Source organism: Natrix helvetica, assembly GCF_964273705.1.
Source record: "Natrix helvetica genome assembly, chromosome: 3".
Lineage (NCBI taxonomy): Eukaryota > Metazoa > Chordata > Lepidosauria > Squamata > Natricidae > Natrix > Natrix helvetica.
In genome coordinates this window covers 31018787-31041749 of record NC_138549.1, presented here as the reverse complement: position 1 = coordinate 31041749, position 22963 = coordinate 31018787, and the positions used below count along the sequence as shown (strand labels likewise).

At 39.4% G+C, this 22963-nt stretch overlaps 1 protein-coding gene across 1 annotated transcript; it reads left to right on the top strand.

The window, feature by feature from the left end:
• The first annotated feature begins 987 nt into the window (after nt 1-987).
• On the top strand, nt 988-22725 carry PCID2 (PCI domain containing 2). The gene is made up of 16 exons (XM_081946428.1): nt 988-1567; nt 1838-1911; nt 2418-2507; nt 3470-3543; nt 4015-4082; nt 4886-4925; nt 5510-5564; nt 5794-5897; nt 6484-6559; nt 6665-6806; nt 8096-8196; nt 9938-10011; nt 14068-14193; nt 16177-16300; nt 19838-20207; nt 22342-22725. The coding sequence occupies exons 2-15, from the start codon at nt 1876-1878 to the stop codon at nt 19925-19927; spliced, it is 1200 nt and encodes a 399-aa protein (XP_081802554.1). The 5' UTR covers nt 988-1567; nt 1838-1875; the 3' UTR covers nt 19928-20207; nt 22342-22725.
• The last annotated feature ends 238 nt before the right edge of the window (nt 22726-22963 follow it).

Here is a 22963-nt window from a genome sequence, read left to right as displayed (position 1 = left end):
GGTCCCTTCTATCTCTCCTCTGATTGATTCCTCCAATAGGATCTTCCTCCTCGCTAGTTGTAGCGCCGATCCACTCATCAGCCTGCGCAGAATCTGCCTAAAACTGCGCTGCCTTGTTGGTAGACAAGGTTAGGCGTGCAATCCTAACAAATGGCTTGTGGTTAAGTTTGACTTTTGCAGGCTTTTTCCTCTTGACGGACTTTATTTTTTTCTTCGTCTCCTTAGGAAAATTGAGAACTGCATGAAAAATCAGAACTATATATTCCCTTAAATGACAACAGGTTTACTCTACACGCAAATAAATTTATTTCTGGTTCAATCCGTAAATTATGCATTGAAATTAGCTGACCAAACGGATAGCGTAAGCAAAAAGCAAGGTGTCCATATTGGGCTTTTAAAAGTTGAAGATATGAGAAAAACTAATACTAGAAATACGGTCTGAAAAACACTCCAGGTCATTACCCCTTTGCTGCCCTCTAGCGGGCGCCCGATTTTTTTATAGCTTCGCTCATTCGCTTTCTCCGAGCCCCCACCCCATTCATTTGCATCGCCACGCCCTTCTCGTTCCGTTGGATTAGTGCCGCGGAGTCGCTTCCACTGTAGGTCGCGGGAGCTGGGAATAGGCGGAACATTAAACCGGAGTCGGCCAATCCGCGATAGAGAACCCTGACAGCTGCTCTGCTTGGGCCACCTATCTGCAACAGAGCCTGCAGGCAGGGTGACCCAGCAGTGACGTAGTTCGGGAATCGGCCTCCTGGTAGGCAGCGCTGGAAGAAACAGGGCGGCCAATAGGAGAGTTGTGCGCATGCGTGCCGCACATCGTTGCTGCTGGGGAAGGCTCGGTTATTGATTCCGGAAATCGAGATTATTTTCCTGCGAAGCTTTTGCTCTACTGCAATAAACGTGTTGGTCCTCATGTTCCAGAAGGTTCCGTCTTTTTCTCGTATTAAATCTTGCTTTGATGCATGTGCAGAGGGTCTCTTTTTTGCTTTCGCGGCTGATTAGCTCTCGCAGCCACGAACAACCGTGATCAATGTGTTGTTGGTGCCGCTCTGGTCACTTGCACATCGGCTTTGCTTCCAGTCACCGATGGGAGCTGTGTTTCAATGCCATCTGCCAGCCCGTCCTTAATCCTTCCTAGGACCTGATAGCAAAAGCCGCCTCTGAAACTTTTAAGTTTAGCTTTTCTACAAAGATTTTATCCTTCTCTGTTTTTCTGCCATCGTGCATCGACGGGCTAAAAAGGACAACTGAATTAACCCAATGACTTAATGTGGAGTAAACACAGTTTTTCTCAGTTGATCAACTAATTTAAAAAAATCAATCTTGATCTACAAACGGCTTTATTTAAAGAATAATTTGTAGTATCACAGCTGAGACCTACACATAGTCATGAGAGAATCCCAACTACTATGTGCTGAACGAGGCTGGCTTCTAGGAGGTCAATTTTAGGAAGAGAGAACATCCCTTAAATAAGTGCTTAAATGATGGTGATCTTAAAGGCAAGGAGCTGTTACTAATAAGTCTGCTTCCAACTAATTATTAATGGCTGCCAGAGAAAAGTCAGGTGCGGCCTTCTGGATAGAAGAGAGGGAGAGAACAGTCCAATTCATAGATTTAAATCACATTTAAATATTCCAATTGGATAGGCCTTACGGGATGGGAGTTGGAATTATTCTTGAAAAAGTAGTGGCAGCAGTGAAATTATATAAATACAGTAAGGGATATATTTTCCCCCAATATTGTGCTAAAAGATTTGAGACTGGGAATTTTGAGCCCCTTTTGGCTAACTTTTGTGCTTATTATTTTTATTGTACTAATGTCTGCTATTTTTCAGGTTAAAGCATCCACTTAATTTTATGCAGTACTCTTTCAATGGCACATATCAGTATCAACCAATACTTGCAGCAGGTAATTGATAAGTCTAATTTGAAAAAAGAATCATCTGCTATTAGTCATTCATTTTGGTATACTTTGAAAAATTCTTCTAATCTAACTTCCAAATCCAATAACGCTCTGTTGAATGTACATGGAAATAGTAGAAGCATTTTGCCTTCAATAATTGCATGAGATTACTTTAAAAGTCACTTTAAATTAGTCATATCTTTTTCTTATTTCATTCCTATTTTTGCTATTTTTAGTTACTAAGAAATGAAATGAAGGCCCAGCTCTATTCCTTCCTGATTCTGAGAGGTTTCTCCATAAGTATAAAAATAGTATGGACAGCATGTAATTTCCAGATGTTCATAGACTGCAGTTCCAATTACCAGTGGTGAGAACTATTCAGCAATATCTGGAAGGTTACATGTTACTCCCTACTGCTGGGCACCATGATAATTCTAATCAAAACTAGCAAGAGTTGATACAGTTTTCTTACTGGTCCTCTAAGACTAAATTTACATGGTTTTCTTTCACAGGTACTAGAATCTATTGATGGCAGAGATGGATTGTTTTGTGCAGAATTAGCATCATTTAAACATCCTCATGTTGCAAATCCTAGACTGCAGGTAACACATTTGGACTGCAATCCTGTAAATGTATTGAAGTTCTGCTGAACTCATAAAGGAACATGACATATTTATTCCTGAATAGAAATATATAGGATTGTCAGATAGCCATAATTAGAGCCATGGAAAATACTTTAAAATACAGTTTGAACTGTTGATTCATGGTGAATTCCATGCCTAAAAGCTATTGCAATGTTTACTCATGTTTTAATAACAAGGAGGTATCTCCTTGTGCTTGCTCAATGTAAAAGGTGTATTCAGCAGTCTTCCTACAGAACTGGTTGGCAATCTTTTAAAGAAAAGGTTGGACATCCACCTCTGAAAGAAGGTTTAACTCATTTTTCTATACATTTCAAAAGATGGGAATAAATAATCTTTGTGGTTCTTACTAACTCCAGAATTCTGTGATTCTAAAACCAGTATATTGTACTGTCTTTTTAATAGCCAGCTTTTAGATTAAATGCTGCCCCATGGAAGGATTTGGTTTCCCATGATCATTGTACGTTAAACTTTTGAAACCTAATTGCTTTCTGAGCTCATTTTTTCCCCTTTTTTGAGTTGCAAGTATAATTTATCCTTGTTATAAAATGTGAACCTTAGTCACTCTTGAATCTAATTCCAATGATTCCTCCCTCCCATACTATATATCATTGATTGAAAGAACAACGACTCTGTAAATATCTTCAAAACTTCTTAAAAATTAAATGTGGCCAGGTGGTATACTTATAAAGAAGTAGTAGTAGTAGTAGTAGTAGTAGTAGTAGTAGTAGTAGTTGTTGTTATTATTATTATTATTATTATTATTATTATTATTATTATTATTATTATTATTATTATGTTCAGCTGCTATGAAAGAAAAAGCCAATGGCAGCTAAGTTGTACTTCTAAAGCGTTATGGTTTTTGTCAAAACTATTTTATGGTAACAAGGCCTCATTTTCCCTTTGGTCTATTTTATAACTAGCTTTCATCTCCAGAAGAAAAATGTCAACAAGTGCTGGAACCACCTTATGATGAGATGTTTGCTGCTCATTTAAGGTAAAACTGGGTGAGACAAGATGCCCCATTCAAGTATTTCAAGTAATCACAAATGGAACCTTGCACTAAAAAAGTCATCTTAGCAATTATTCTGAAAGTGTAAAAGTGGCTGAAATGGTGCAAAAGAATAGGGTTTTTTTTAAAAACCCAGTTATTCCATAAAAATGAATATTTGCATAGAATTGTCCCTGAAAAATTTTAAAGTTGAAAAATAAAACATTCTAAATATATCAGAAGTAAGCATTCTACTCAACTACCCTTTTTAGCAAATGAAATTAGCTATTATTAATTTGTTGCCATTTAAGAAGTGTGATATGTAAATTACAGGATAAATATACTAAGAAGCAAGAAGTACAATTGGATTTACTAATGAAAAATGTGTTTAGGATTTATTAAATAGAAGTAAAGAGAATATAAGCCAGCTTAGTTTTGGTTATTATTTAAAATTCATGTTTCATTTTTTTTAAATAGATGTACTTACGCAGTTGCCAACCATGACTTTGTAGAAGCATACAAATGCCAAACAGTGGTAGTACAATATCCTTTACCATTTGCTCTTTTGAAAATCTGCAGTGGAATTTGGAGTTAAGCTTTCAGCACATACTACAGAATTACCAATGTTGGGTTAAGGACCAAGTAAATGTCTGATCTACTACTTAGACTCAGGTTCTATCTATATTATTAACAGGGTCAACTGTACTGTAATTGGATGTAAATACTGAAAAAATTCTGGCTTTACACCCAATGTAAATCTTCATGCCTGGCTTTTATAGTCAATGGATTTGCATTTCTAGATAAGGAGGATGTTAACACTTGATAATTAGCATGTTGTAATAGCTAAGATGCTGAGCTTGTCGATCAGAAAGGTCGGCAGTTCGGTGGTTCGAATCCCTAGAGCCACATAACGGAGTGACCTCCCGTTACTTGTCCCAGCTTCTGCCAACCTAGCAGTTCGAAAGCATGTAAAAAATGCAAGTAGAAAAATAGGGACCACCTTTGGTGGGAAGGTAACAGCATTTTTTCATGCCCACGGAGATGTCTTCGGACAGCGCTGTCTGTTCGGCTTTGAAACGGTGATGAGCACCGCCCTCTAAAGTCGGGAACGAGTAGCACATATGTGCAAGGGGAACCTTTACTTTTAATAGTTGTGGCCTCTTCGGATCAAAGTGTGAGTGGCTTCTGTCATCCACATCCTGTGAATGTCCATATTAAACCATGGACATTATTTTTGCCTTTTTATATCGGTGTTAAGTTGTGGGTTCACACTTAGAGCTGGGTCACCAAATTCCATGATTTTTTTAAATGAATCACATTTCATCAAATTTCCTTATATTCTCTACATCTTTCCTGAGAGCCTTTCAAGCACACAAAGAAGAAAACTGGTAGGTACCTGATTAACATAAATCTATATCTTAAAATATAAATGACCTGGCCTGATGAGAAATATTCCATTTTACGTAGGTAGAGGAAGATATGGGATAACCCATTTTAATATCTCAAATGTTCCTCAACTTAGAACAAAAACAGAAGCAAAGCCATCTCTTGGCGGACCAAAAATAGCGGTTTGTCATGCATAGAGAATGGCATGGAGATCAAAGAAAGCTAGAAAGACAAGTAAATCAACATTTGATTTTATTTGCATTAAGCTAGCCTTTGCTCTAATTTTCAGCCAAATGATTATCCTCAATAAATACTAAAAATAGCCCATGGAAAGATTTGAAACAGCCATGAAATCTCTGAAGGCCTCATTTGTCCTGGGTAAATGTGGGCTTAGATATTGGTGTGCTTTTTCCATGTCCCTGAATATTTGGAGAAATTAAAGGAATTCGTTAGAAACTGTAAACTTTCATTGTCCATGTTACAATAATAAGAATAAAAGATGCTTTGTTGCTATGTTTAAAAGTATGCAGCAGATTATTTTTCACTGTTTGCAAGATTAACTCTGGGTTGAATTTTCATTTGCCAGGGCTTTACATATTATGTATGCAGTGGCACTTGATCTTCGGATTTTTGCCAACAGTGTAAGTATTACTGCTTGGGACAAAATTAATAGATGCTGAAGGAATGGAAGAGATTGGGATGGACGGGGTAACAAATGGAGATGCTCTGGGCTTGGCCTGAAACATGTTCACAAAGGTATTTGCTTACTTGTGTATACACTGTATCTAAATTCTGAGTGTATGTATTCTGTCCCAACTTAGTGAGTGGAAGGCTTAAGTGTGATTGCATTTCACTGTTGTATCGTGATAGGCTGATCAACAACTAGCAAAGAAAGGCAAAGGCAAAGTTGGTGATATGTTGGAAAAAGCAGCTGAACTTCTTATGAGCTGTTTCCGTGTGTGTGCAAGTGACACGTGAGTAGAGCCTTAGTCCTAGGTTAAATTGTTGGAAATGTAGATTACAGTTTTTATACCTTGTAAACTGGTATGTAGGCTTGTTATATGTCAGTATTCCTTGACTTGGGAGAGAATTGTGAAATTGCCCATAAGGTTGAATTAGGAATTCTTTGAGTGCTTTATTATAGCAAATTATTAACCATATTTTCCTAAAGCAGAGGTTATTTTTCTTAAGACAAAGTTTCCTCAGTCTTAAAATTTGAATGCGTAGGGTTGAAAATTAATGTAAATATTAATTCATTGATAAATGTCACGATTGAAACTGGCCTTCATAATATTCATATTATTTATTTATTATGATTTTATTTATTACATTTTTATGTGTCTCATCTCCCCTATAAAGTAACTCTTATATATGCCACATTAGACCTGATGAGCTCAGTAGAATGTTTCTGACTATGTGTAAAGAGGATTATGATGTTAGTACAGACCTTGGTTATGATTTTGGTATGCAAAAATACTTGTTTAGGACTGTGGCTTAAAGCTTAATATGCGTGTTTAAGGATAAAAATTATTTTGATCATTTGTGTAATATTTGTTACAGTCGAGCCAGCATTGAGGATTCAAAAAAGTGGGGCATGTTGTTCCTGGTGAATCAACTATTTAAAATATATTTTAAGGTACGACAGGAACTTTGAAAATCTTATCGTGAATTCTTTCTTTTTAACTGAAGATTGTTGTCACACATGTAACTTCCCCTCTGCTAACAACGTTGCTCTTTCCAGATCAATAAACTTCACCTATGTAAACCATTGATAAGAGCAATTGATAGCTCAAACCTTAAAGATGAATATAGCATGGCACAAAGAGTTACATACAGGTACTATGTTGGAAGGAAGGCCATGTTTGATAGCGATTTTAAACAAGGTATTTATCATATTAATATAATTGATGGCTTTTTTTTGCTATGAACGTTTGCATATTAATACATTTAAAAAGTTGGTTTGATATGTCTGATCCCAGTATCGTAAGAATACTGAAGGTTACAGATATATGACTGCGGATAAACTCACCTTAATTTATTGTCAGTACAAATTATTGAAATTAAATTGCTAATTTTGTTAAACTGTGGAGAGAACATCATTTCTATTATTTAGAAGGTCCAACATGTTGCGGATGTTCCTGGTTTTTCTACTTCCTTTCCCATTTTGATATTCCTTCCATCCATTTGTATCTAGCTAGTATTTCTACACTGATATTTTCACTAGTCATATATGTTGAATTAATACTAGCTTTCGTTGATGCTACTGATGCTACTACATTGATCACAATTAACTTCTAATCTGAGAGATGAATATCTATAGAAGGAAAGAGGAGCATGTGAGGTTCTTTCGCTGATTATACTATAAGGCAGTCTTAACATCAAATTCAGAAGCATAAAATTGTTTTATGTTCTTATGTTTTGAGGTGGCCTTCTGATTTTTGTTTCTTATTTCCAGAGTTTAAAGTAGAGTGTGGGAAAAATGAAATGGTCTGTTTTAGGTTAAACCAAACTTGTTAATTCGGTTGATTAAAAACTAAGCATTCCCTTCTACTTTGAGCACTGTCTTGTTTTCAAAATATTTACTTTTCTGACATTCATGAGGTTGACATTTGTTGCTTTTCAGAAAACTGATGTAGACAAATTCAGGACTACGTATGATTAGGGAGAACCGTTCTATTAAACTTGAGTATTTGTCCAAACCACTATTGAGAATAATCATTATGGTTTTTCTCTCTAATGCATGCCGGCTGGGGAATTCTGGGAATTGGGAGTCCTCCCTCTGAGATACTGAGATACATAATGTATACTAAAATCTCAGTTGATTTTATTTTTGCTTTGATATAAAAACATACATGTTGAAGAGCTAGATTTTACACTGTAATAAAATATATGCAATCTTCCAGAGGACTGGCTATGGAGCCACATTTGAAAAGATTGCTAAAAAAATGATTGTGGATAAACTCACCTTAATTCATCGTTAGTACAAATTATTGAACTAGATACATTACTAATTTCATTAAAGTATGTGTGGAGGGAACATTATTTCCTGTTATTGTTTAGAAAATCCAACATGTTGTGGATTCTCCTGATTTTTCTACTATTTTTAAGCCCAGGACTTGCTCTTGGTCTATGCTGATGAGTTATGGTGTGCCTCCTCTTTGTCTTCTTGCAGCTGAAGAGTATCTGTCTTTTGCCTTTGCGCACTGTCACCGGTCTAGTCAGAAAAACAAAAGGATGATATTGATTTATTTGCTGCCAGTGAAAATGTTACTGGTGAGTGGCATTTGAATGTATCAGTCTTCCCCCAGGAGAGATTCCGAACTTTGATGAATAATCTAAAAAATCGGAATTATAAGAATGTGTCTTGGATATTCTCAAATTAGCTGTTGGCCTGCCCCTTTCATCCATTCTATCTTCTATTCAAAGTTTGTCTTTTTTCTGGGCAGGTGAACACGTTTCTTCAAAGCTTGGACTGGCAACTGTCCAATTTTTAAAAGAAAGACTAGAGCTCTGTTTGGAGTTCATTCAATGTAATGGAAGAAGCTGGCACTTTGCTTTGTAGCATGCCGGGGTTCCTATTTTTATTCTTGCCAACCCAGTGATCTGTTTGAAAGAAATTATATAAAGAGCTCAGGACTGTTTCTGTTGTCTATTTGTTTGGCAACAGAATGACTCTATAAAAACCACACAGAATGGGACAAATTTGGAAGTCAGAAGAAAGTTAGTGTTAGAAATGGTCCAGGGCTGCCTTGGAACTGTAGAAAAAAAAACAACTACATGGGAAGGCTTCTAGGACATGGCTCTGAATGCTACTGACTCCACTCCTCTAGGCCCACTTCCCTCCTCCATCATCAGGCGATCCAGAGTTGAGTATATGCAGCTCACATATACACAAACACAAATGCAGGACAGAACAGAAATACAGTTGCAACTTGTTAATTCATTACCCAGACAAAACTACTAGTGCTTCCTAAGGCTAATTCCGGTAAAGGGGTTGAAAAGAATCCCAGAAGCCACACATTCTTTCCCTACCTTGTTTAAATGAAAACAAATGTTAATGTAAAAATGATGATACGTGTTTGATGGATATCAAGTCAGGTACCAGCAGATTAGAAACTCTGGTCTTAAAGTATGTTCTGGTACTTAGTAAAGAATTGGGGAATGAGCCCATCATAAGTACAGTTTATGGAAGAAGACATGTAAGATTTGGGCCTCACTAGGCACACATAATAGGGATGTGGTGGCTTAGTGGCTAAGATGTTGAGCTTGTCAATCAGAAAGATCAGTAGTTCGGCGGTTCGAATCCCTAGCGCCGCATAACTGAGTGAGCTCCTGTTATTTGTCCCCGCTTTTGCCAACCTAGCAGTTCAAAAGCATGTAAAAATGCATGTAGAAAAATAGGAACCATCTTTGGTGGGAAGATAACAGTGTTCCGTGCGCCTTTGGCATTTAGTCATGCCGGCCACATGACCACGAAGATATCTTCGGACAGCGCTGGCTCTTCGGCTTTGAAATGGAGATAAGCAAACACTCCCCTCCCCCTCCCAGAGTCGGGAACGACAAGCACATATGTGTGAAGGGAACCTTTAACTTTTTAGGCATATAAAATTGTTACATAGCTTTTTTGTTTTGTAGCTCCAGATAAGTATGTTCTTTGGTACCTTTTGCTAAATGGAAAACTCCCAACTCCAGATCCAATGGAAAGCGACTCCTGTCAATAGATTCTTTTTGCCAGATTCAGAATTAGTCTTTCTGTTAACACTGTTCTGTAGGATACTTTAGAGATATGACTTTGGTCTAATTTGACCCAGTTTGGGATCCCATTAGGATCCTTGCTACATCTGGATATTATGTGGGTAGTAGGCAGCCAGAAATAATGTCTTTTGTGCTAGGAGATTAGCTGTGATGATAATTAGCAGAACAACTCATGACTGTTTATAGCTTTAGGGGAAAAACTGATTATTGGTGTTTCTAATTTTTGGCATTGAGTTTAAAATTATGCTTGGATTTTCAGGGCCATATGCCAATGATCCAGCTTTTAAAAAAGTATGACCTCATGCAGTTTGCAGAAGTTACAAAAGCTGTGAGGTAAGTTTCACTTATCGAACTGCATACATATAATCCTATTAGTGTAGTAAGACTGCAAACGTATTTGTCTTACAATGTAGCTAACGAGCTGTTGAATGTTGCTTTACTATTATGTTAAAAAATGCTCTTCTTAGTCCCTAATTTCATATTAATATAATGAAATAATGACAGTTATAATGCAAATTAAACCAACATTCTCCTCTCCTCAGGAAATAAAAGGTACATCCCAACCATAACCACATTTGAGCTGTAACTCTGCTTGCTTTATACTAATGCCTTGCCATTGCTGTCTCACCCTTTGCAAAGTAGATCCCAGAACGTTTCCAATCCATTTGCTCAATATTGCTATCTCTAAATATCGGTTTAGTGTGATATGTACAAGCAGAAACATCCCAGGCAAAATCATAGTTTGTGGACTTTCTCATTTCTCCTCCATGAAACCAGGAGAAAGAACAAAGTAAAATTATGTTTTACTTTGACTAGATCTCTTACAATAATACAATACAATAGCAGAGTTGGAAGGGACCTTGGAGGTCTTCTAATCCAACCCCCTCCCTAGGCAGGAAACCCTATACCATTTCAGACACATGTCTATCCAACATCTTCTTAAAGACTTCCAGTGTTGGGGCATTCACAACTTCTGGAGGCAAGTTGCTCCACTGATTAATTGTTCTAACTGTCAGGAAATTTCTCCTCAGTTCTAAGTTGCTTCCCTCCTTGATTAGTTTCCACCCATTGCTTCTTGTTCTACTCTCAGGTGCCTTGGAGAATAGTTTGACTCCCTCTTCTTTGTGGCAACCCCTTAGATATTGGAAGACTGCTATCATGTCTCCCCAAGTCCTTCTTTTCATTAAACTAGACATACCCAGTTCCTGCAACTGTTCTTCATATGTTTTAGTCACAAGTCCCCTAATCATCTTTGTTGCTCCTCTCTGCACTCTTTCTAGAGTCTCCACATCTTTTCTACATCATGGTAGTATTCCAAGTTTGGCCTTACCAAGGCATTATTAAGTGATATTAACACTTCACGTGATCTTGATTCTATCCCTCTGTTTATGTAGCCTAGAACTGTGTTGGCTTTTTTGGCAGCTGCTGCACACTGCTGGCTCATATTTAAATGGTTGTCCACTAGGACTCCAAGATCCCTCTCACAGTTACTACTATTGAGCAAGGTACCACCTATACTGTACCTGTGCATTTTGTTTTTCTTGCCTAAATGCCTAAATTCAATTTTGTGCATTTTGTTTTTCTTGCCTAAATGCCTAAATTCAATTTTCCCCATTGAATTTCACTTTATTAGATAGTGTCCAATGTTCAAGTTTGTCACGTTCCTTCTGTATCTTAAGCCTGTCTTCTGGAGTGTTAGGCTATTCCTGCCAGCTTGGTGTCATCTGCAAATTTGATGAGTTCCCCATTTATTCCCTCATCCAAATCATTGATGAAGATGTTGAAGAGTACTGGGCCTAAAACAGAGCCTTGGGTACTCCACTGCATACTTCCCTCCATATAGATGCAGTTCCATTGAGGACTACACATTGGGTGCGGTTGGTCAGCCAGTTATGAATCCATCTGGTGGCGATGCTGTCCAACCCACATTCTTCTACTTTGTCTAGTAGTAGGTTATAGTCTACCTTATCAACTGCCTTACTGAAGTCCAAGTAAACTATATCGACGGCATTCCTCTGGTCCACTAATTTTGTCACTTTGTCAAAGAATGCAATAAGATTAGTCTGACATGATCTGTTTTTGACAAACCCATGTTGGCTTTTGGCTATTACTTTGTTTACTTCTAGGTGTTCGCTAATTTGTTGCTTGATTTTCTTTTCCAGAATCTTTCCTGGTATTGAAGTCAGGCTGATAGGTCTATAGTTTCCTGTATCTATTTTTTTTTCCTTTTTTGAAGATGGGAACCACATCAGTTCTTTTCCAGTCCTCTGACAGTTCCCCGGTGCTCCAGGATCTCTGAAAGATATAGTTCAGTGGTTCTGAGTTTTCATCTGCCAGTTCCTTCAGAACCCTGGGGTGTAATCCGTCCTGTCCTGGTGATTTGAACTCGTCTAGGGTAGACAGGTGCTCACTTAGCATTTTCTTCCCTATTTCAATTTGTGTCCCTAATCTGATTTTTGTGGTGCTGTTTTTGATAGGTGGACTGTTTCATCCTTTTGTATAAAGACAGATGCAAAAAATGAGTTAAATAGTTCTGCTTTCTTCCTGTTGCTTGTCACTTCTTGCCACTTTCTTCCAGCAATGGACCAATTGTTTCCTTAACTCTTTTCTTGTTTTTAACATGTTGGAAGAAGCTTTTTTTTTTGTTATTTTTTACTTTTGTGGCAAGCCTTTCTTCCTTGTGAGCCTTAGCTTTCCTTACTTCATCTTTACAGGCTCAGACTATTTGCTGATATTCTGCCTTAGTTATGTCTCCATCTTTCCACTTTTTATACTTAACGTTTTGTCTTTCAATTTGTCAGAAAGTTCTTTATGCAGCCATGCTGGTTTCTTTTGGGAGCTGTTATTTTTCTTCTTCATTGATATTGTGCTAGACTGAGCTTTTGTAATCTCATTTTTCAAAATTTCCCAAGCTTCTTGAGTTGTTTTCCCCTTGAGGATTCTCATCCATGGAATTCTTCCCAAGCTCTCTCTAAGTTTATTGAAATTAGCTCTCTTAAAATCCAAGACTCTAGTTTGACTTTGTTCTACTACTTGTGTTTGCATAATGTTGAATTCCAATACTGCATGGTCACTTGCCCCCAGGGTTCCTGTGGCTTCAACACCTTCTATCATTTCCTCTCTGTTAGTGAGAATTAAGTCTAATATGGCCGATCCCCTTGTTCCCTTCTCTACTTTTTGGGAAACAAAGTTGTCTTCTAGGTTCATTAGGAACCTGTTGGATCTTCCACTTGGTGCAGAGTTTGTTTCCCAGTTGATGTCGAGGTAGTTAAAATCCCCCGTTACTATTGTGGTGTGCTTCCTACATACCTTAGTTAGCTGACTAGCAAAAAGTTCATCTACTTCCTCTGCTTGGTTGGGTGGCCTGTATTATAGACCTATGGCAATGTCGTTCCCCCACCCCAACCTTTAATATTGACCCAAATGGATTCAAGATAGTTCTCATTATTATTGTGCTCTATTTCTGTAGAGAGGTAGTTATTTCTTATATATAGTGCAACTCCACCTCCTCTTTTATTTGGTCTATTTCTTTTAAATAATTTAAATCCTTCTAGCTGTATGTTCCATTTGTGGGTTTCATCCCTGTAATTTCTGTAATTCTTCTTTCTGTAATTCTGTTTCTGTAATTCTTCTTTCATATAAACTGGAATGTTAATTTACTGATTTGTTCTGGTTTTTGTAAACTGGTTGTTAATTTATTTCTGGGTTTCTTTCTGAAGAATATCATGCTTGTTGCTGGTTCTAAGTTAACATGCCCTTTCCAGGCAATTGAATGCTGTATCTGTTGTATTTCTCCTTCTTGTAGGAAGACAGTTGCTTGCGATGGGAAGTTATTAATAGTGTATAGTGTGAAGTAATGATGCTTTCATTAGGTTATGAGAGTTTTGGTGCCTTTATAGCATGGGTGTCAAACTTGATCGCATCACGTGATGTATCGTGACGGTTTTTGCTTTTACAGAGTGGGCGTGGCCAGTGCATGATGCATCCGGCCCACGACTTGCCAGTTTGACACCCCTGTGTTTAATGTAGGTGGGAAGAAGTAATTGACCGGCTACTTATCAGTAATGATAGTTACTTAATTAAGATAACTCCTCTGAATAAACCAGGAAAGATTGAACAAGACTATAACTTTTGGACTGTTAGATTAGAATTCCATATTTTCCCATAATAATATGTCAGGTTAAAGTGAAACAGAGTTTTAGTTTACTCTTCCTCTTGACTATGGGGAAATGCCAAGATACTGGAAAAGTCAAATAAATAGATGGCTTCCTGTGCAGTTACTTGTTGCTCATCACTCAGTACATGATTATGCAACTCAAGTTATATGTAGCTACAGTCACTGTGAATTTTTTGGAATGTTCAAAATCTTTATTTGTAAAATTCTTTTAGTGAAGGGAACCTTCTTTTATTAAATGATGCGCTGGCAAAACATGAGACGTTTTTCATTCGCTGCGGTATCTTCCTTATTCTTGAGAAGTTGAAAATCATCACCTACAGAAATCTCTTCAAGAAAGTGTAAGAGTTTCATTTATATTGACATGGCTAAGGAGTCATTAACTGTGTACAATATGATGTTGTAATAGGGAAAAAGTCAGATCAATGAGAATTACAGGTAGTCCTTGACTTATGACCACAGTTGACCAGCAATTTCTGTTGTTAAGTGAGATATTTGTTAAGTGAGTTTTGTCCCACTTTCTGGCCACATATGTTACATGAATCACTGCAGATGTTACACTAGTAACACAGTTTAATGAACCTGGCTTCCCCATTAGCAATAGCAATAGCATTTAGACTTATATACGGCTTCATAGTGCTTTGCAGCCCTCTCTAAGTGGTTTACAGAGTCAGCCTATTGCCCCCAACATTTTGGGTCCTCATTTTACCCACCTTGGAAGGATGGAAGGCTGAGTCAACCTTGAGCCTGTTGAGATTTGAACTGCCAAATTGCAGTTCAGCTGGCAGTCAGCAGACGTAGCCTGCAGTACTACACTCTAACCATCGCACCACCAAGGCCACCAAGTCACCATTGATTTTGCTTGACAGAAACTTGAAAAGGTTGGTCACATGATCTCAGGACACTGCAACAGTCATAAATATGAGTCAAATGCCAATTGCCATTCCCATGCACATGGGAATGTTGCAATGGAGTAAGTGTGAAAAAGAGTCATAAGTCACTTTTTTAATGCCATTGTAATATTGAGCAGTCACTAAATGAACTGTTGTAAGTCAACAACTATCTGTATATTATTTATTTGCTCTTTATTGTAAGGAGTACTTTTTGAGTTTGCACTTGTTGAGCAAAGAACCTCTGGCCATCTTCCTAAATGGAAATTTCTGCTAGTAAAATCTTTTAATCAGTAATATGTTTGCTAGAAGCATCTTGAATCTATTGTTTTAATGTAAGAGCCATGTTTTAGATTTTCAGAGGCTTGCCTGTTGTTTTAAATATCTGGCAAGAGACAAACTGTCCCTCTGCATTTTTTAAAAAAAAGAGGTCTCTGAGATGGGAATCGGAAAGCTATCTTTTCCGACTGTAGTAACTATACAGACCAGCTGAGAAAAGTCATATTAAGGTAATAAAGAGAATTGTTTGATTTATATGGATTTTATATTCCGTTTTGATTCAGCATATATAGCTAATAATAGAAATAATGCTTTATATGAGCTGAATTATTCTGGAATAAGCAGACTTGTTTATTTGGAATAACCCTAATCTAGTAGTAAAATATCAAGATTTTCTTTCATTCCCCAAATAAAGTAATAATAGGGCGCAGTTTGGTTCCACATATTTGGGATTAACCAAATATTAGGGACTAACCAGACAACTCATATCCATTGGGTCATCCTCATATATTTCCTTATCAAAATGGAGAATGCAAGTCCGTTTCTGTCAGCAGCCATGATCACATGATCCCCATTGACTTTCTCCCTGCAAGCTTCTCAGGCTTTCCCATTGACTTGTGGGAAGGCGTCAGGGGATGTTGTAAATGAGGATCAGGTAACCATGGCAGCAGAGCAGTGGCACTGAACAGCAGCTCAGTTGTGCTGATACGGCAAGAACTTTCCAAAATTTCATTCCCATGGGAATAATAGGTCCTCACATTCTAGAAGTTAGCCCCTTTGACGTACCTTGGTTGGAACGGTTTCCCCTATGATGCACTGTTTCGCCCAATTAAAGGTTACATATGTGTGTGTGTGTGTATACATATACACCTACATACAAGCATACATACAAAGACACACTATAATATTTTACCACAGTCCTTTACCTGCTAGTTTGCAGTAGTCACCTTCAAGTCGTAACCAAAATGAAATTTGTCTGGATCCACCAGACTATGTGGCAAAATATTTTCTCAGAAAAGTAAAATATGTAGATGGTTCCATTCACAGAAATATGAGTAGGCAGCGAGGGCATAGATCTGGAGGTTGAGGTATCGACTAGGTTGGAATTACTAACAGTAATAACGACTGGGGTGTTTTTTTCCCCCTTTCCTTCAGATATTTGTTACTTAAAACTCATCAACTAGCTCTAGATGCCTTTCTGGTTGCCCTGAAATTCATGAAAGTCACTGATGTTGATATTGATGAAGTCCAGTGCATTTTGGCTAATCTCATTTACATGGTAAGTGTTGGCATTCATAGCATGGCATGGATAAAAACAACTTGTGCTGTTGTCGTAGGCTTACTGTACTATTGTTTGTTTGTTTTGTTTGCTTGTTTTTATTGGATTTATATGCCGCCCTTCTCCCAAAGGACTCAGGGCGGCGTACAACATTAAAAAACACACATCGCAAAAGTTAAAAAGAAATTAAATACATATCCAAAAAAAAACAACCAAACCGAATTTATAGGACAATACATTTAAAAATATCTGCAGAACAAAGTCGCTCAGATCCGGAGCGGATGGGCCCCCTCCAGTGGTCTGGACGGGCCGTCAGCAGTGAGTCTTGTGAGTCCACTCTGGGAGGAGTTTGACTCTGTTGCCCCCGAGGATTTAGACAGGTTGCGTGGAAGGCTGCGACCCACCACATGTTCATTGGACCCGTGTCCCTCCTGGCTGGTACTGGCATCCTGGGAGGTGACACGAGGCTGGCTTCTGGGCCTGGTGAACGCCTCGTTGGGTGAGGGATCCTTACCTACTGTCTTGAAAGAGGCGGTGGTGAGGCCCTTACTCAAGAGGCCTTCACTCGACCCAATGGAGCTAGCTAATTATCGTCCAGTCTCCAACCTCCCTTTTTTGGCGAAGGTTGTTGAGAATGTGGTGGCGCAGCAGTTTCCACGTCACCTCGATGAATCTGATTATCTAGACCCACGCCAGTCCGGCTTCCGACCCGGGCACAGCACGGAGACAGCCTTGGTCGCGTTGGTTGATGATCTCTGGAGGGCCAGAGATAGAGGCTGTTCCTCTATCCTGGTCCTATTAGATCTCTCAGTGGCTTTTGATACCATCGACCATGGTATCCTTCTGCGCCGGCTGGAGGGGATGGGAGTCGGAGGCACCGTGTTACGGTGGTTCGACTCTTACCTCTCCGGCCGGATGCAATATGTGTTGACAGAGGGGCAGAGATCGACCCCGAGGCCACTCTCTTGTGGGGTGCCGCAGGGGTCGGTCCTCTCGCCCCTTCTGTTCAATGCATATGTGAAGCCGCTGGGTGAGATCATCCGTGGTTTTGGGGTTGAATACCATCTGTACGCTGATGATACTCAGCTGTACATTTCAACCCCAAACCACCCCAACGAGGCTGTCGCAGTGATGTCCCGGTGTTTGGAAGCCGTCGGGGTCTGGATGGGGGACAACAGACTCAAACTCAACCCCTCCAAGACTGAGTGGCTGTGGCTTCCGGCACCTCGGTTCAGCCAGCTGACCCCATCGCTGGCCATAGGGGACGAGCTACTGCCCCCTGTGGAACGGGCGCGCAATTTGGGCGTCCTCCTAGATGCCCGGCTGTCAATGGATGACCATGTGGCAGCCGTGGCAAGGGGGGCGTTCCACCAGGTTCGCCTGGTGCGCCAATTGCACCCCCTACTGGACCGGGATGCCCTACGCACAGTCACTCATGCGCTGGTGACGTCTCGCCTAGACTACTGTAATGCTCTCTACATGGGGCTTCTCTTGGGACGCGCCCGGAGACTGCAGCTAGTCCAGAACGCGGCCGCGCGGGTTGTCATGGGGAGGTCTAGATTCTCCCACGTAACACTGCTCCTGCGCGAGCTGCACTGGCTACCTGTGGTTTTTCGGGTGCGTTTCAAGGTCCTGGTTACTATCTTTAAAGCGCTCCATGGCTCAGGACCTAGTTACTTGCGGGATCGCATCCTCCCACATACATCCCTGCGGCCAATCCGCTCTCACAGGGAGGGCCTTCTCCAGGTGCCGTCCACTAGGCAATGCCAGCGGGCGGCGCCAAGGAGTAGAGCCTTCTCTGTGATGGGCCCAACCCTCTGGAATGACCTCCCCCCCCCCCCCGACATTAGAACCACCTTGGACTTTCGCTCCTTCCGACAAAAATTGAAGACTCACCTGTTCCGATTAGCTGGCCTGGCATAATTATAAATGTTACAACTATGAACTCCTGGTAGTATACTCTCATCTGGTTATTTTAAGGGTAATGTTTTAATTTTAAATTGTTTTTAGGGCTTTTAGACCCATATTTATTCTTCTGTACAGTACTCTTAATTTTAACCTCCTTCACATATATACGTATATTTATAGTTATATTTATATTTGTATTTTATTTGTTATTTGTTGTGTGGACTGTACACCGCCCCGAGTCCCTTTTTGGGAGAGGGGGCGGTTTAGAAATGCGAAGAATAAAAAATGAGTTAAAATTAACAGGCCAGGCCGGCTTGCTGGAAAAGCCAACTTTTTAGGGCGCGTTGGAAGGACCGGAGGTCAGGGATTATGCGAAGCTCGGGGGGCAGCTCATTCCAGAAGGGAGGCGCTCCCACAGAGAAGGCTCTCCATTAACTATAAGATTAATGTCTCTGAATCCTACTTTTATATACAGTGAACGTACTCTGTATGTTCATAAGCATAAAAGGACAAATAGTTACTCAATGGACAATGGCATTGGACAAGTTTTTTTCTCCATTACATATGTCTCCAGCATTGTATTAATGGTATATTAAAAACTAGCTTATAGTCAGAGGAACATTGCCAGCTGCCCCAGGTTCTGTGTTAGGATGAGAGTACATCAGTCTTTTTCAGCCTTGTGCCTTTGGCCTTCACTGAGGTAACAGATCCCAAAATTCCCAGCCAGCTTAATCAGTGGCCAAGCTGGCAGAGAATTCAGAAATCCGTGGTTTTGGTATAGCTGGAAGGCAACAGATTCAGGGAAAATAGATATCCATGGTATCAGCAGCAATGATGTATGGAAAGGATTATATAACAGAATGTTGATTCAAGAAAAGGAATTCCTTTATACCTGCTTGATTTAGTGCCCCTTTCCAGGTCTGGTGCCTTCCAACCAGTATTGAATTTTAGCTGCCCAAATGCTTATCTAGCATGTTGAAAGATCATCTTGATTTGGAATTCTGAGATTTAACTTTATAAATACATGTGTTTATATTTTGGTAATCTGGAGGATGCCAAGTTGACTTAGAACAGCAGTTCTTCAATTGGAAGTAATTTGGGCCTATGTTGGGAGTAATGGAATGATTTGTAATTTCTGGTTTGTGAGTTGAGGATCCGGTTTGGGATTACCTTTCTCCTGAGACACTTGTGCAAAACAAGAGAATCTGTTTTTTTGGGGATGGGTGATGGGATAATGACATTATTCAAGACCAGGAAAAGGAGCATTAATTCAGAATATGTCTTAACTTTGTTTGCAATATACCATGTATATTCATACATTTTCCTGCTTGAATATTAATGCAAAACAATCTGTTAATCTTATAATTTTACTTACATTACCTACTCTCACTCAATTCATCACACATTAGCCTTGTGCCCTGTACGTGCCTTATTCAAATTATCTAGTGCCTAAATCACACAATCTCGCACAACATGTCCCTGTGCATAATATTACTTTAATCTGTAATTAATCTTTTAAAAATGGCATACATTGAAAAATATACATAGTTAAATAAATATTGAAACCCAAGAAATACATTATTCTATATTTACCAGGCTGATGCTTGTGGGTTTTTCTCCCCAAACCAGGGTCATATTAAGGGCTATATATCACATCAGCATCAGAAGCTTGTTGTCAGCAAGCAAAATCCATTCCCTCCACTTTCTACTGTCTGCTGAACTGAGGAATGTTGCTTCTGGATGGGGATTATGATTGGAGGAGCCCTCTTTAAAAGGTTGAACAGTCTCGTATTTAGGACAAAGCGATGGCGAACTAAGAGGGGCACGTTGAAGAGATTGCTACAGCACAGAAGAGAACGAATGGCTCCACTACTTTCTTCCACTCAAAGGAAATTATTATGATCTCTGTAATCTTCAGAACCACCTTCTGGAAGGCAATTTTCAGAATAGGTACAGAATGAACTAGGTATTGTTCCATCAAAAAAAAATAATATGTGGGGTCAAGATTGTACATCTCGGTGAGTTCCGGTTCCGGCGGCGGCGGCGACGGGCAGCTCTTTGCCCGCTCCGGCTCCCCGGTGGGCTTCCCCACTCCTTGGGGGGCACAGGACACCCCGCAGAGGGGTCCTGCCGGAGGGGCGGCATCGCGGAGGTCTCCTGCAGCGGCGGCAGCCGGCGGGGGCTCTCTCGCGCGCCCAAGGCACCGGGGAGCAAGCTCGGAGGGCGCATCGCGTTTCCACGCCTCGCGCCTCGCTACAAGCCGACTGGAGAATGCTACAATTGAAGGAAGCAGCTGCGGTGCGGTGAGGTTGCCTCTCTCTTCATCCCTTACTTTGCATGAAGATTTGATTCAGCTTTTAAAACTTTAAAACAACTTTCGGAGTATTTTGGAGGTGCGGCTGGAGGGAGGGGGGTTTCCCCCCCCCCCCTTGGACAAGCGGCAAGAAACAATTTTGCTCTCAGCCCCCGGGGAAGGAGGAGGGGGGAGAGCCAACGAATGAAGCCTCACTTAGGCTGAGATGATTTTCTTTTCAATTTAATTTTACATATTACAATGATTTGAGGACTTTTGGAACTTTCTAAAACTTTGTTACGCCTCTGTGCCCAAAACTGGCAGGGCAAGATGGCACACTTCCGTTGTCTTTATGAACTCTGAAACCTGACTCCACCTTTAAAACTCAGGCTTCCGGTCTTTGTCTCCGTGTCTCCCAGAGGAACCTCTTGTGGATTGGTATTTTTTCAACCTTCTAGGGGAAATTTTCTATCTATTGCCAGACTTATTGGAGAGATTCTCTTCTGCCTGGTTATTCTGCTCCCGGATTCACCTGGCTACCCTTCTTTTCTAATTGCTTACTTCATATTTGGACTGAACTTTTAACGTTATAAAGGATGGCATCTAAAAGACCCCCTCCTGGAAAACCTGGCTTTGCCACTTCTGCTCCAACATCCGCAACATCCAGTCCAGCCACACAGTCAAAGATAACAGAACTGATGCAACATAAGACTACAGAGATGGACTTTCAACAAATGCTTCAACAAATTCTACAGGGCCAGGAGGAAATCAAGAAACAGTTAAGGGAAATGAAAGATGAAATTAAAGAAAATCAAGCCCAAATATATAAGAACTCACAAAGACTGAATCTTGTGGAAGGGGGGGTGGAGGAGGTGAGGGGGGGGGTGGAAGCCGTGCAGAAAGGGAACAAAGATCTTGACATCCAACAGATGAAATTAGAATTTGAGAGAATGTCCTATTATCTTAGATTTCAAAATGTTATAGAAGAAGATGGGGAAAATATAAGGGACATCATGACAAACATTCTGGCTGACTATACACACAAAGAAAAACAACAGATGGGGTGGGATATAGATCTGGTTTATAGAGTGAACTCAGCTTATGCTAGAACACACAATTTACCCAGGGAGGTTCACATTAAATTCCTTAGAAAAACCACAAGAGATGAAATTCTGGGTGTACAAAGGGGGCAAGCATTGACATATCATGATATGGAGATAACCATTCTGAAGCAGATCCCTAAGAAGATTAGAGAAAAAAGAAAAAATTATTCGCAATTAGCGAATAAATTATACCAGAAAGGGGTGTGGTTTAGATGGTTGTTGCCTGAAGGTATGCTGATATTCTGGGAGGAGACAAGAATCAGAATTAATTCACCCATAGAGGCGCAGGCCTTTATGGAAAAAAATAAAACACTCCTAGAGAAACCACCAGACACTACAACGGTCACGCAGGACACGGGAGGGGCCAGAGCTCTGCCAGTGGAGGGAGATGGGGCAATAGCAAGAAGACTCAGATCACAGAAATAAATATGAAAATCATATTATTATAAATTGACCGAAAGTGAAAATGGAATTATATTTGGATTTTATATTGTAATGTTTAATTTGATTGAATTTAATAATAGAACTAATATGCTGATTATAATCAATTATATACTAATGCATTATATATAAATGTACGCTATGGGTATGGAGGGAGGGGGGCCTCACACACTTTGCAACTGCCAAAATTTGTATACCTGTCCATTTACCCTTTTCCCTATAAATTTTGAAAAACCAATAAAATTTTATTACAAAAAAAAAAAAAAAAAAAAAAAAAAAAAAAATAATATGTGGAGTTTTCTTGATAAGAATCTCAAATCGAATAAACAGCATTATATTCTGTTGATAACCTCTGGTGAACTCTTCATAACATGACCATAATGATGTTTTAAATTTTAATATTGCTATAATATATATATTTTTAAATGTAATGACTTAATGTGTTACCTTTCAAAGTTTAATTAAATGTAGCAAACGAAAAATAATAGTTGGATATTTTACATTTTTAATTGTAAATTTAGGGTACTTTCAGTGAGACACCCTGTTGTTAATATAACTTCAGAATCTATAAGGCAATTTAGAGCTTCTATTAAGCATCACATTAAGTAATTATCTGCAGGGCACGTACAATGAATCTAGTTTACAGTGGTATGAATTATAAAATTCTTGTTATTATTGTGCTGGATTTTCTCCTTGGCATTTCTTCATGTTTATATATTAGATACAATGATCTCAGAAATTATTCTCCTGAAGAGAATACAAAATTAAATACACATTACTGAGAAAGATAGATTTAATATCAAATCTCTCAATTGGTGAGATTAGTACTTTGATAATGGATTTATACTGGAAACAATATACTGATTCTATCTCTAGATGTTGTATGAAATCTTTCCATAGAGGCAAATGAAATGAATA